This window comes from Impatiens glandulifera, chromosome 5, assembly GCF_907164915.1.
Source record: "Impatiens glandulifera chromosome 5, dImpGla2.1, whole genome shotgun sequence".
Classification (NCBI taxonomy): Eukaryota; Viridiplantae; Streptophyta; class Magnoliopsida; order Ericales; family Balsaminaceae; genus Impatiens; species Impatiens glandulifera.
Window position 1 is genome coordinate 33,999,830 of NC_061866.1, and position 16,139 is coordinate 34,015,968.

The 16,139-nt window shown below is 31.6% G+C and overlaps 1 protein-coding gene and 1 pseudogene across 1 annotated transcript; one reads left to right on the top strand and one right to left on the bottom strand.

Moving 5' to 3' along the window:
* The first annotated feature begins 1,090 nt into the window (after positions 1 to 1,090).
* LOC124939248 lies at positions 1,091 to 2,537 on the top strand (annotated as a pseudogene).
* A 4,390-nt stretch (positions 2,538 to 6,927) lies between these two features.
* LOC124940540 (glutathione S-transferase APIC-like) lies at positions 6,928 to 7,928 on the bottom strand. Its single transcript, XM_047481065.1, has 3 exons — positions 7,759 to 7,928; positions 7,531 to 7,579; positions 6,928 to 7,453 (listed from the first exon to the last, which is right to left on the bottom strand). The coding sequence occupies exons 1-3, from the start codon at positions 7,906 to 7,908 to the stop codon at positions 7,029 to 7,031; spliced, it is 624 nt and encodes a 207-aa protein (XP_047337021.1). The 5' UTR covers positions 7,909 to 7,928; the 3' UTR covers positions 6,928 to 7,028.
* Positions 7,929 to 16,139: the final 8,211 nt, after the last annotated feature.

The window sequence follows — 16,139 nt, forward strand, 5'->3', positions numbered from 1 at the left end:
CAATGGAGGAATTGCTACTTCAATGGAGGAAGAACTGCTGAAAGAGGGAGAGAGAAAAACAACTAAAAAAAAACTTGTGTTTTTTTCCTTAATTAAATATGCTCTAATGAGTTTTATTAATTTGTTAGGCACAACTGCCAAATGAGCTGACCCAACACAAATCAACCTTTAATCTCGTGATATTATTATCCTTTCTTACTAGTCTCATATATTTCAGCAAATTAACCGTCAATCTCAATTTTACCGATCTTTTATTTATTGACAAACTAATCACTAATCCATTGACCTTTCATCTCGTGACCTCATACTTTCACATGCTTCTAATCCCCCAACAAATCAACTACCAATCACAATTGACCTCTAATTTCGTGACCTTACGATCTTCTGTTACCGGTCTCTTATTCATCAACAAATCAATTACCAATTCCAATTGACCTCTCATATCGAGACCTCATTACTTTGACACGAGCATTATCTCTCGCCAAGCCAACCACTAATCTCAATAAATCTTCCATCTCGTGGCATCACGCTTTCACACATCTCTTATCACTCGGAAGATCAACCATCAACCATTAATCTCAATCACACTTTCACACGTTTTTTTATCTCTCAGTAAATCAACCACCAACCTGAATCAACCTCTTATCTTTCGACAAACTAATCACAAATTCTAATGTTATCCGACTCTTATTGATCGGTAAAAAAATTATCAATTCTAATCAACGTCTCATCTCTTAACCTCACACTTTCACACTTACGTGCAACAAAATGTAATTTCTTTTTACACTCATGCTTGTATAACTTGTATGTATATTGCTTTTGTTACATTAATGTCATGATTTGGCTGTGAATTGAGTACAATTATAGTTAGTTATTGTCTGCAAATTTCCCACTTTTACGTTCTGTTTTCCGATTAGAAAATGGATCTGAATGTTTCAGCTTGATGATGCATTTCCGTTATTTCTTATGAATTCTGATTTTCATTTTCAGCAAAACGATTTGTTTTAACAACTTCTCCTTGAACTTCCATTTCTGGATATGAAGAAAAATATAGGGAATTGATTGTTATAAGGAAGTAAGGATGTCTAAGATGGGCATGAAGAGTGAATCTGGCTGGAAGACATTCGAAAAGGGGTTTTAGTTTAGGGTCGAGATCATTAAGGGCCTTTGAGGAGATTCCAGTGACCTTGAGAGAAGATGGTTTGAAGGAGAGTAGCTGGGCCAACATTCCTCCTGAGATCTCGAGGGAAGTACTGAAGAAGATTGAGTCATCTCAAACAACACGGCCTCTTTGGCAAAATGTTGTTTCTTGTGCAGGTGTTTGCAAAGGTTGGCGAGATATGATGAAGGATATCCTTGAAACATGTATGACAATTCATTGATCTTTTAGTACTAGTCTTTTCATTCCTCTTTTCCTCTGTGGTTTTGTGAAAGGTATAACAGTGTCACTTCTTTAAGATTCCTCTTTTATATGATCATCACCTGTTTGGATAATGGTCAAATGACAAGTGTGATCAGGGCCGGCCCTGGGGTAAGCCCGACAAACCCTCGGGCTAGGGCAAGGGCAGCCCATTTGTTAAAAACATCAATGTATTTAGATATATTTATTACAATTTTAAACATAAATGCTAGTAGCTTAGTAGTTCAAACTATACATTTAAAGTTTCAATGTGGTTATGGGTTCAAGTCTTACCAAAAACAAATTTTTTTTATCGATTTTTAAAACTAGACTTAGGGCTTTTTCTACCGAGGCTAGGGCAGCCCAAACCTCGGGGCCTGCTCTGAGTGTGATCAAGTCCAAAAAAGATTTAGTTTGCTTTTTGTTCTTTCATTTGGTATACAAATCATTTTCTATATTGAATTATAGTGATTTTCTAAACTTGTTTAGACACTTGAATTGATTGTTGTAATTGTGAGAGGATCAATGCAATTATTCATATTCTTTTAAAATCATAAAGTGAGATTCACCTCTTAATAAGGTCATTTCAACTTATAGTTTGCTATAAATATTTGCAAGATTGTGCAATGCACCATGGACTCCATCCCAGCATCTTCAATCGAGCCTAGAGGAGTGGCCCCAATTAAAACTGAATTCCCACGTACAAATTTCGAATCCTATTCCCAACCCTTCCCTTTTTTAGATCAAAATCTACTCGCACAGAAGCAATCCAATTCGAAAAAGAGAAAATGCTTTTCATGAAAAATAAGTCTCCTAAGTGGAACGATTGGCTTCAGTGTTGGTGTTTGAATTTCAATGGACGTGTTACATCTGTGAAGAACTTTCAGCTTGTTGCTTACTCAGATGGAGATGGAGATGGAGATGGAGATGGAGATGGAGATGGAGATGGAGATGGAGATGAAGATGGAGAAGGAGAAGGAGAAGGAGTTGAGCATGAAGATGTTATTCTTTCAGTTTGGTAAGGTTGGAAATGATTTGTTCACTATGGATTATCAATATCCTATTTCCGCGTTTCAGGCCTTTGCCATTTGCATCAGCAGCTTTAAAACTATGATTGCTTTTGAATGACTAAATGCAGTAAGTTTCTTTGCCTTCTTTCGAGATTAAGATTAATTCTTCTTCTTTTTTGACTGTCAAAAAACACACATGAATCTCAAGGGAATGTTTTCACTTTAAATGTTCGGACAACTCAGTTGTACTTATGAAAAAAAATGTTACATATTATTAAATTATATTACCATAATAAAATATTTATTGAGATAAGTACTTATTTAGAAAGCTCATTTAGACGTACGTATATACTTGTACAACTAGCTCACTTAGACGTACATACTAATAAAAAGTTATTTAAACATATGTACTATAAAAAATTGGCTCATTTAGCCTGTTTTAATAACCATGATTAATTTTTATTTTTAAATTTATATATTTATTAATTAAATATTAATATATTTTCTCTCTCTTTTCTTTTCATTAATTAAACTAAATAATTTATTTTATTTTTAAATTTTTTATTATTTTAATATTAATTTCATTTTTATATTTCATTTTTTTTATTAGTTTTTATTTCTCATATTTCTTAAATTCTCATTTTTTAAAAAAAATTTAACAACTTATTTATGAATTTTATGTTTTATTGTATTATTTTTGAAAGGTTTTTTCTTATTTAATTTAATATAATAAAAATGAAAAAGGGTTTTTTCTTATTTAGTTTAATATAAATAAAAATGAAATTAATAATTTTTTATTTAATTTTTATTCACGACTTATATTAGTAGTAAATAAATTGTTTTGTCTAATATTTGATTATTACTCTTTTAGTGTTTGATGAATGAGTTTTTATTATTATTCAATTATTAATTCTTAATTAATTTATTTTTGTGTTTAAGGAATTTTATTCCTGAAAGAATTTTTATTATTATATTTAATTATTGGGATCAAACAATTTTAAAATAATTAATAATTAATGTGAATATAAAAAAATATATAAAAAAGAAGAAGAAATATAGAGTTAAAATAATTAATGATGAATGCTCATATATATATAAAATAAAATTAAAATAATCAATCATAAATATTTATATAGAAATAATAAAAAATTATAAAAAAGATAAAAATAGAGGGTTCATTTATTAGTAATAAATGAAATAATAAATGAAAAAAAAAAGAGAGAGAAAATATATTAATATTTAATTAATAAATATATAAATTTAAAAATAAAAGTTAACCACGGTTATTAAAAGAGGCTAAATGAACTAATTTTTGATAGTATGTACGTTTAAATGACATTTTATTAGTACATACGTTCAAGTAAGCTAGACGTTTAAGTGAGTTAGGTGTAAAGTACATACGTCTAAGTAAGGTTTTTTTCCTTTTTCTTTATATATTAATGTGTTTTAGTTATTAATATATATATATATATATATATATATTTTAATGTTATATTATTTAAATTAATAGGGACTAGTTTATATTTAGGGACAACACTCCATTTTAGGATAAGGACTATGCATATCTAATTATAGTTATTTAATTCTCAACAATATAATAATAAAACTTCTCTTTCATTTTAAATTTCTCTTAGTTCTGTTTGCAATTTTTTCATCCCAATCTACATTTTAATATCTCCCAATCTCAAATGGTATTATAACATAATACAATGCAGTCAACTCGAAAATAACTGAATCTAATAAATTTCGTAAACCTAACTTAAACAACTAAAGCGAATTATCATACAATTCAATTCAAGAACATTCCTAAATAAAAATATATAAATATTAAATAAAAATTCATGAACGGATTATGAACCATAGATCCAAATATTTTGAGTTTGATAATTCCTAACTTGCATGTCAACATTAAAAATAAAATAATAATATTGAGTGGTGTAGAAACATGAACAAAAAAAATGAAAAGTTTGGTGAAACAAATATCCAAAAGTAGAGATAATCTATTAAAGGCATAATTGCTGGGGATGAGAGAGTTGTACAATAACATAATAACATAATAGACTACCCTAATAATTACATTTTTTTTTGGAAATTACCAAAACATGATAAAATTTGTAAAATGATCTTTTCGACATGTTCGAAGACGAAAATACATCTTCACGTCACGAATAACATCGTGTGACGCGACGCACTCATTCGCATAACGCGACACACTCATTCGCATAACGCGACACACTCATTCGCGTCACGCGACGCACCTTTTCGCGTCACACGAGTTCATTTTTACAAACATTATCAGGTCATTCCTTCGCGTCACGCGATATATGCGCCCCTTGACGCGAATGGGTATTTTCGTCCGAAAGAGTCATATTTGCAAACTTTAACAAGCATGAATCATTTCCCAAACTAATGTCATTATTATGGTCATTTTGTCAAATTTCCGGGTTGGATTAGATTATTTAAAAAACGTAGAGAGAGAAAAAAATAATGATGGTCGATGATTTTGAGAAGATAATGATTATTATTTATAAAAAGACTTAAAGGGTATTTATATATATATATATATAATTAATAATTTAAAATAAATAGTATTTTAGTATTTTGGTTAATAATTTGAGTAATGTGATGGGTGCGACGAGACTGAAGTAAAATAATATTGAAGTAAAATAATATTTGATTTTGTTTGAGTTTTTTAAAAACCCAAACCTTTATAATTTATTTATATTTTTATTTTTCAAGTAATTTTTTTTATGTTTAAATAATATTTTATAATAAATAATTAATTCTTTCAAATAATTAACATCAAACTAACATGTAATTTAATTTCAAAAATAATAATAATTATATTAGTGGTATATTAGCTAAGATATATAATAAATCTGTTATAGTAATTGAATAAAAGAATAATAATAACTACACTGACCTATACGTGTTTAAAACACACCTTATGAAAATGAAAAAAGTTTATTTTTTTGGTTAAGTTTGTATACACAACCATACTATTTTTAGTTAATAAATTTGATATCGGTTATGTACTTTTATTTAGGCATGGCAGCTGTGTCCCGACGGTTCGGGTACCTGAAGAAACTGAACCGAACGGTTCGGTTTTTTTTTTTCATTTCGGTTCGGGGCTATTTCGGGTTAGAATCGTTCGGTTCCGGGTACCGACAGAAGAATCGAGACCCGAACCGAGACCCGATAATTAAAAGAAACTGTTTTGGTTCCTCCTGTATCGTTTCGATTCCGACGACTTCTGTTTCGGTTCTTCTAGCTTAAAGAAGACAGAGACTGCCATTGTGGAAGAAAAATGCTATGTTCAAGTTTAGAGCCTATAGAGAGTAGGTCGGTAGAAAAATTGACCAATTTCTATATTTATTCATTTGAAAATGTTTGTTTATTAGATTGACCAATTTTTTTATTAGATTTACAACTTTATAATTAAATAAAATTATATTTAATTTTGTATTTTTTTCAATCCTTTAATAATTCAAAATTTAAGTTTGATAGTAATATTATTTTTATTACTCTTTAAAAATAATATAATTTTAATATTATAGATATAATTCTCCTTATTTAAACATTTTATGAAATTAATTTAATTTTTTTTAATAATATCAAATATTATAATAATTATATTTTATTTATTAAAAAATAATTATTTATTAAAGGGTTAAAAATAATATTTAAGAAGTGAACAATTCTAAACTTTATAAAGTATACAAATTTAGTTCAAAATTATAAAATATATCTTTTTAAGCAAATTATTTTTTATAAATATTTGGTTCTTAAATTAGGCCGGGTATCAGTCGGACGAAAAATACGAATTATTTGAATACTCAATTTTCAAGGCGATACCGGGTCCAATTTGGTTCCGATTAAAATAATTATTTCGTCATAGATAACAATATAGATAGAATTTGTCATGATAAACTGAAATTTAAAAATATATCGAGTAAAAGTAAAATATTCTCTCATACATGTACCATAAAAAAAAAAACAATTTAAAACTTTAAAATTGTTTTTTGTACTGATAAACAAAAATAAATATTAAATTATTAATTATATAAAAGAAATTAAAAAAGATTTAAAAAAATCAAAAAATTCTGGAATTATTTTTTAAACGGGTCCGGGTCGGGTCGGGAGCGGCCAGATTCGGGTAAATCGTGGAACCATTTTTTTGGGACAGAATCGGATCCGGTATACATTTTTATTCCATGCATCTCATTCAAGGGGAAAACATCAGATTATGACTTTGTACCCATTAAAGATAATGAAAATGGAAACAATTTTATTTTTATTTTTATATGTAATGACTTTATTTAAAACATTTAAAATGAAAATCAATCCCATGACCCTGTAATTGTGTAGTCGTTAAATAGCATACAAAATAATAATAAGAGTTTTATGGCTGTTTAAACTAAATATTTATATATATATAATAATCTTTGTTACAAAGAAGAAGATGCACAAATAAATAACTCAACCGAACATATATATATATATATAGTTAATTGACCATAAACTCAAACTCATTAAGATTTCTTTATTTAATAATAGAACCACACTTGAAATTATTTCATCATAATTGATGATTATTATCAATACAATAATATAAGTTTCTACTTCTTCATATCGAGGACCTTCTTCCAAGCTGGCCGAGCCAAGAGCTGGTTGCACCACGCAGCAACCTTAGGGCGCGACTCTATGAGCTTCTTAGTCACCGCTGTCTCCATCAATGTATGCAAATTAGGGATGTGGAGCAAATCGGCGATAGTAAATCTCTTTGCAGCCAGATAAGGGGACTTCCCAAGACGAGTTTCGTACTCATCCAAAACCATACCAAATTTAAATATGACATTTTCATCATTGGGTAGCTTGGAAGAGATCATGGTAATAAGTTCGCGTGCTGCGGGTTCAAAGTGATCGTCTTCTACGTCGATCCAATTAGACACAATGGCTTGTTCTTTTCCATTGTGGAAAATTAGTGGCTCACTGACGTTCTTCGCGTATTGGTGACCCATGGCTCTTAAGATTGACCTTGCTCCTATAGAATGACTTCAATTATGTTATCTTTGGTGTGGACAAATGAAAAGTTTATCATTTGTAAATACTACTACTTACCGAATTGACTGAAGTCTTTGTCTTGAAAGACCGGACCTTTACCAAATGGCTGCATGTATGAAGATATATTCATTCAACAAGGGAAGTGTTATAAAAGAAACTAAAAAAAAACACTGTATACTTATAACTCATTGTGTTAGAGTACATTAACTCATGTCCTCAATATCATAAGTTCAAATCTTCTTACTCGTACCATTTAAAAATAAATAAAAGGATCAAGATTATTACATTCATGGAAAGAAAGGGTTTGAGTAGATTTTCCCCATTAAGGAAATCGATGGAGATGAAGTCGAAATCGAGGTTGTGCTCAAAGAGGCTTGTTATCACCTTCAAGGTGTCTGGGCAGTTCATGCTTCCATACACTTTTCTCACAGACATTTTGATGATGGATGGGTTCATACAACTTTGAAGAAAGGTATATATATATATATTGAGATATAACTAATTTATTAAAATAATATCTAAACAACATTTCAAGATAAATAAAATATAAATCAAATGATCAGTGGTTGGAATTCAAACTTTAATTTTGAGTGTAAAATGTAAACATTATATCTATCAATTTATTTTATTTTATTTTATTTGGAACAGTTGTTTTCAATTATTTGACATAAAAACAAACATGTGTGTCATAAATATTGAAAGGTGGGTGGAATAGATCTAACAAGTTGGTTAGGTCAATTTGAAAGGTTGGCAGCAAAATGTTTTCCTGGCTAACTAACTAAAAACACAGATAAATGATCAACTATATATATAATTAATATGTGCAAATTTTCACATATATATATAAAATAAAAGTATAACTTTTATCTTAAACAAGCTACACTCAATTTTGACTATGATTTCATGAATAAGCAAAAGATAATTTGACTTTGAGAAATCAATTAAGTAGATAATTGGATCTATAAATTTCACATAGACTATTTTTCAAAACTGGTCTTTTGCAGCTAATATTTCATTTTTATCGTTGCAATCATATAAGTGATAAATTTTCCTAACCATGTCAAAATTTCCTTTGAGACATGTTTCATTGAGATATTTTTCCACCTTATTTGTTGTAACTACGTTTCAATGCATATTTTGACTATTAAGTCTAATTTGTTCAAATGCATTTCACTCTTTTCTTTTTCTGCCAAAGGATTTCCCCTTTATATTATGATTGCAATGAATTTCCATCATCATTTGTTATGGCAATTCAAATTATATCGCGAGTAGGGTGAAAATGAAGCAATTCGGGGCAGGGAATGCATTTATCATTTTTGTCCGTTTTTATTTTGAGAATATTTTTTACCATCATTCTCGTCCCGTTCGGTTTCGAGGAATCCCCACGGGACAACGTTTATACCATATTCTCTATTTTTTTTATATATAATTAAATTATATAAACATATTTTTTAATATAATATATATTGTTATATATTGAAAATGTATATTATTATAAATAAATAACTTAAAATTTTATAAAATATAATGAATAAATAAATATATTTGTGATTATATATATTTAATTGTGTTTATAGTGTTCGAGAATGGATCGAGGTGAAATCAGTACGAAACGGGGCAGGAGACACAAATACCATCCGTGCCCCATCCGGTCAAACCATAAAAAAAAACCAAACATGGCAATTTGGTTTGATCACCGCATCACATATACATATTGTTATCCTTAATTGTGACTATATTTCATCTCATTTTATTTCTCCATCTTCATTTAATTATATATTTCAAACTCATATGTTTTTTATATATTTCAAACTCATATGTTTTTTCTTTCATTTTATAATAAAAGGTAATAGATTAACTATTAATTATTTAACTAAAATTATATTAAACATGTATATTTATATATATATATATATGTATATTATTCAAATATATCTCATTTTTAGAGTTACAATTTTCTTTCTCTAGATAAATTTTAGAGAACTTGAAAAATAATCTTGTTCAAGGTCTTTTTGTTGACATTTTTTTTTAACATTGAAGTGTGTCTTATTTATCTTTCCATAACTCAGATTTGAGTTGATGCAGTGTTTTGTTCGGTACGATAATCTATTTAGTTGGATCAAATTTGTATATCGAATTTTTGTAATCTGACTAATACATTTAATCTTTGGTGGGTTATCTGCTGTTTATATCCTCCAAACGTGTTGGTGACAATTTATTGAGTCTGTATTCATTTCATTATTTGTAGCAAGAGATGATGCTGTCAGATTATTTGGAGTTTTATTTATTTATTTTTCTTATAAGGAGATTTTACATGTATCTTCTAATTATTTATATAGGCTCCTCGCTATTTTGACCATATTTTGTTAGATGACCAGTTATTTGGTAGAACTTTTTACCAACCCTTGGATAAAAATCAATTTTATTGCTGCTTAGAATTCTGGGTAGAGATTTTTCCAACACTACTTAATTGGTTTGCTCGACTTTATCGTCTTCATAATAATTGTTATTGAATTCAAATAAGTTCATCACTAAAGTTACTTTGAAAAAATTGCTTGATTGGTGAATCTGTTCCATTATAATTTTTACAAATATATAATTTTTGCAAATATATATTATAATGTAACATCTAGATTTGATTGTTTTTAGATGTTATTTTTTATTATTTATAATTTAATGATTATTATGTAACTCCTTATTTAATTTAATAAAAAATAATTCTTTATAAAAAAATAAGTTAATCCATTATGAAGATAAGTTAAGGACTTTTGAATTCTGATTTAAAAAAAATAACTTCTGAATATATTATATAAACTCTTGTTTCAAATAATAATAAAACTATGTGAATATATCACATAAAACTTACTAGCACAAATGGATCTGTGAGCCCAAACCAAAAAAAATAATAATATATGTTTGTTAAATTGTATATATCAATACTTTTTAATATTCTCTTTTTTATGAATAAAGAAAAGAAAATCATTTAAGAAAAGTGAAAAAGTCAATACATTAATTAACATAAATGAATAATTTGTATAAATACAAATTCTTCTTAAACTCTCCTTACTTTTCTGCATAAGAGATTGAGGGATTTTACCAATGAAACAATAATGTTCTATTATTTATAGAAGAATTAGAAAATTGAAATGTGGGAAAACTATGATAAATTAAGTTATTTTTAAAACTTGTGATCACGAGAAAGATGATACCACAAGAGTAGGTTTTTTAACACTATTAACCAAATAAACTAACAAAATCATTGCGATGACAATTCTAATCGCAATCATAATTCTCACTTACAACCATTTTTTTCTCATAAGAATCCCCCGCGTCACCCCATCATGACTTCGTTAAGATTATAGTGGATTCGATTTTCTCTCCCCTTTCTCTTGATTAACTTATAATCATCGGTCAAGCCCATATGTGTGCTTTTCAAATTCAGACACATTTTTTCAACATTTGAGTTTGAGCCACTAGAAGAATCCCCTGTTTCCCCTAACTCCTCTGTTTCTTCCTCTGTTTCATCTTCATCTTTTTCTTGGTTTTCTTTCTTAAATTCAGTTTTAACTTCATCCATCATTTGTCCTTCAATTCTACTTGTGAATTTTATTACCTTTTTATATTCAGAATGATCACTATTTTCACCATCTTCTTCTGTTGAATCATCCTCTGTTGCACCAAATTCCTTAATGGTTATCTCATCCACATCCTCCTCACCACAAGCTTCTCTCTTAGTTTCTTCCTCAACATTATCTGCAATCTCCTTTCCATCTTCTCCCTTATCTTGATCATCACTATGTACCTCCGTTTGAATATTCGTCTCATGATATTCTACACGGTCCTCCAAGATTGGATTTTTTTATCTACACATCTATGGAATCTGTTTCTCTTATTCCAACAACCTCTGTTGGCTTTGCTTTCCCCTTCAAATCACTGCATGCATGAGGAAAAAAAACTAGTAATTTAGTGGGTTAAGACAGTTAACATGATTCCATGAATAAGATAGTGTAAGCCTTTGCCTAGGCATTCAGATTCCTCTGGTTTGTTATCGGTCTTGTAATTGAAAACAGGCGGCAATGGAGGCGGCTGTGGAGGATGTTTTTTGCGCCGCCTTAGTTTGATAGAAGAGGAAATGGATACAATGGTGGCGATGGCCATTACACCTCCCCATATAACAATTGATCCAAAACCGATACTATTAACTGATCCGAGTATAGGTTATTGTTTTTCTCTCCTGCGAGTGATGGCCATTTTGAATATCGATCACTATTTGATATTTTTTTCTTACACTTTTGATCCCATAAAACTATGGTTCTAAGTTTCTAGGTAGTAGACAAAGAATGTTATAGTATTATTGTATTGTAATTGAATGGATTATGATCAAGTGATGAGGGGGAAAACAGGGTGAGATTCTTGAATAGAATGACCAACGGTTGGAGGTTGATCAGTTTTTTATTCTCATCTAACAGTTTTATTTTACTTTTCATTATTACGTGGGTGTCCAATGAAATTGTTAATCAAATGATAACACAATAATATGTTTGGAATGAATATAGTTGAAATGATTAGTCATATTAATCAAACTTCGGTCTATCTGTTGGGGAAAAACCCTGACAGAACCACAAAAGAAGAAAAAACCAAACGAAAGAACACTAACAGAATTTGATAACGGAGTTCGGCCAAAATATTGCCTACGTCTCCGAGCACTAAGGCTATCAATTAATAAGGAAGAAGATATACAAATTTGGGTGCGATAAACCAAAGAGGAGAGAGTTTCTTTTATACACTAAGAAACTTCCCCAACTCCCATCATCTTCCGATGTGAGATTTCTGCTAATTGTGAATATAGTTTCTTTTATATACTAAGAAACTTCTTTCACTCCTATCATCTTCCGATGTGGGATTCTAATTGTGCCAAAAACAACAAATCTCCACCTTGGCACAATATCCAAATACTAATCTTCAATATTAAAAAATAAACCTTCAGTGCTTCCAATTGGCGCTCTTCAGCGCCGACTCAAACGCGGAATGTGTTTACCAAATCTAAACAATTAGATTTGGTTTTCCCAATGTCTTTGATCTTGAACTCTCTACCCAATTGAGCCTTCAATTTGTCAACTTCATATTGGCTCTTTGATGCTATCAACATATCATCATCGTAAAAGAGTAATATGCAGTAGAACCAAAAATATGCAAAGAATCATAATCAGTTGCAGGTTTTCCAGACCATACCTCTAATGGAGTCTTGCCACCAATTGCAGATGATGGTAGGCGATTTACCAAATGTTGAGCGTATGACACAGCTTCTGCCCAAAATTTCCTGTCTAACCCAGCATTAGACAACATACATCGAACTTTCTCCACCAATGTCCTGTTCATACGTTCCGATACTCCATTTTGCTGTGGTGTTTTTCTAACTGTGAAGTGTCGAACTATGCCACACTCTTGGCATAACTTCTGGAATGGATCATTCTTGTATTCTCCACCGTTATCAGTCCGGAGAACTTTGATCTTTCTTCCTGTCTCGTCTTCAACTTGAGTTTTCCATTTAAGAAAAATCTCAAACACTTCACCTTTGTTCTTCATAGTAAACACCCAAACTCTTCTGGAAAAATCATCAATAAAAGTAACAAAATAATGTCTACCTCCAAGAGAAGGAGTCTTGGCAGGTCCCCAGACATCTGAGTGCACATAATCCAAAATACCCTTGGTTGATAAATGTAGATTTCCTCATTCAAATGACCGTGTATGTCTGCGGTCTTCACATCTGGTTGATCTAGCTCCAAATTCATCTGCGCTATCAAGGCCAACAAAATTCTAATGGAAGAGTGTTTAACAACAGGAGAAAGTACCTCATTATAATCACCTCCTTCCTTCTGAGCGTAGTCTTTAACTACCAATTTTTCCTTGTAACCAACATCAAATTTTTCAGGAAATCCTTCTTTCTTAGCAAATATCCATTTACAACCAATAGCCTTCTTCTCTTTTCGTAGATGACTCAACTTGCATGTCTCATTCTTCTGAATAGATTGCATCACATCTTCCATAACACCTCTCCTTTTCCCATTTTCAGTACTTCGACTGACATCTGAAAAAGTGGATGAAACATCATCTACGACTAGAAGTGCATAGGCCTCCATGTCAACAAACCGACCTGGTTTTTGAATAACTCGTCTTGGCCTATTAACAACAATTGATTCACTTTGTTCTGAAGGTTCTTGGGTTGGAACCTCTTCCTCATTCAACTCTTCGTCTGTCGTCGGAGAGTCACTTCTAGTTGGGCTTATCTTTATCTGCTCAAACTCCACCTGTTGCGGAGTACAATCAATCTTGTCTGGTGTTACCTTATTCAACATTGAATAATCATCAAAAGTAACATCTCTTCTGATAATGGTTTTCTTTGCATCCAAACACCAGAGACGATACTCTTTAACTCCTGTAGTAAATCCCATAAAAAGAGCCTTCTTTCCTCGTGGATCCAAATTTGATTCAACTCCATGATAATATGCAGTAGAACCAAAAATATGCAAAGAATCATAATCAGTTGCAGGTTTTCCAGACCATACCTCTAATGGAGTCTTGCCACCAATTGCAGATGATGGTAGGCGATTTACCAAATGTTGAGCGTATGACACAGCTTCTGCCCAAAATTTCCTGTCTAACCCAGCATTAGACAACATACATCGAACTTTCTCCACCAATGTCCTGTTCATACGTTCCGATACTCCATTTTGCTGTGGTGTTTTTCTAACTGTGAAGTGTCGAACTATGCCACACTCTTGGCATAACTTCTGGAATGGATCATTCTTGTATTCTCCACCGTTATCAGTCCGGAGAACTTTGATCTTTCTTCCTGTCTCGTCTTCAACTTGAGTTTTCCATTTAAGAAAAATCTCAAACACTTCACCTTTGTTCTTCATAGTAAACACCCAAACTCTTCTGGAAAAATCATCAATAAAAGTAACAAAATAATGTCTACCTCCAAGAGAAGGAGTCTTGGCAGGTCCCCAGACATCTGAGTGCACATAATCCAAAATACCCTTGGTATTATGCATAGCAGTGCCAAATTTTACTCGCCTTTGTTTTCCCAGAATACAATGTTCACAAAAATCTAACTTACAAACTTTTGTACCTTTCAATAATCCTTGCTTGACAAGAGTTTGCATAGATTTCTCACCAGCGTGCCCCAATCGCATATGCCATAGCTTTGTTGCCTCTAACTCCTTACTGCTCCCGGAAGTTGATACACATGATGTCCCATTAACTGTACTACCTTGATAATAATACAAATTATTACTCTTCCTGATAGCTTTCAACATCACTAGCGCTCCAGATATTACCCTAAGAACTCCATTTTCCAATTTCACATGTAAGCCTTTCGACTCCAAGGCCCCCAAAGAAATGAGATTCTTTTTCATATTCGGTATGTACCGAACATCTCTAATAATTCTGGTGGAACCGTCTTCATTCCTCAGCTTGATTGAACCTATCCCCTTTATTTTACATGTATTAGCATCTCCCATGTAAACAACTCCACCATCTAGCTCCTTAAAGTCAAAGAACCACTTTCGAACTGGTGTCATATGATAAGTGCAGGCTGAGTCCAATATCCACGCATCAGGATGTGATGTTGTGTGTGACATCGATAAAGAGTATTCTGAATCTGCATCACCTTTGTTTTCTGCAACATTCGCATCTTCAGAATCTTTCTCTTTCTTCTTCAACTTTGGGCAGTTAATCTTCCAATGTCCTTTCTCACGACAGAAAGCACATTCATCTTTGGCAACTCTACTTTCAGATCTTCTTCCTTTCCCTTTTGATTTGCTCTGCTGACGGCCCCTGACCATCAATGCTTCATCTGATGCATCTACTTTGCTTTTCCTTTTATCCTGCTTTCTCAATTCATGACTATATAAAGCAGAACTTACAGCATCAAGAGAAACATTTCCCTTCCCATGAAGTAACGTTGTTTCTAAGTGTTCAAATTCATCAGGAAGGGACGATAGCAACATCAAAGCCAAATCTTCATCCTCAAACCTAACGTCAAGGTTTAACAAATCCGCTACTAACTGATTAAACTTAGTTATATGCTCATTCATCGTAGTACCTGATTGGTATTCAAACCGGAACAGTCGCTTCTTCATAAGGAGCTTATTCTGACCACTCTTCTTCAGAAACTTGTCCTCCAATGCTTGCCACAGCTTCTGTGCAGAAGTTTCATTCTTCACAGCATACTTCTGCTCTCTAGACAGGCACGACCGAATTGTTCCGCACGCCAACCGATTCATGATACTCCACTCTTTTTCTTCTATACCATCTGGCTTTCCAACCTCAATAGCAACATCTAGACCCTGCTGAAAAAGACAATCTAGAACCTCACCTTGCCACATGCCGAAATTCCCAGTTCCATCAAAGATCTCCACCGCAAACTTCAAATTCGACATCGGTGTCCTCATCCAGGATGACGAAGGAGTTGACGCCCCTTTTGAAGACTCCACCATGCCAAGGACGAACCTTCGGCTCTGATACCACTTGTTGGGGAAAAACCCTGACAGAACCACAAAAGAAGAAAAAACCAAACGAAAGAACACTAACAGAATTTGATAACGGAGTTCGGCCAAAATATTGCCTACGTCTCCGAGCACTAAGGCTATCAATTAATAAGG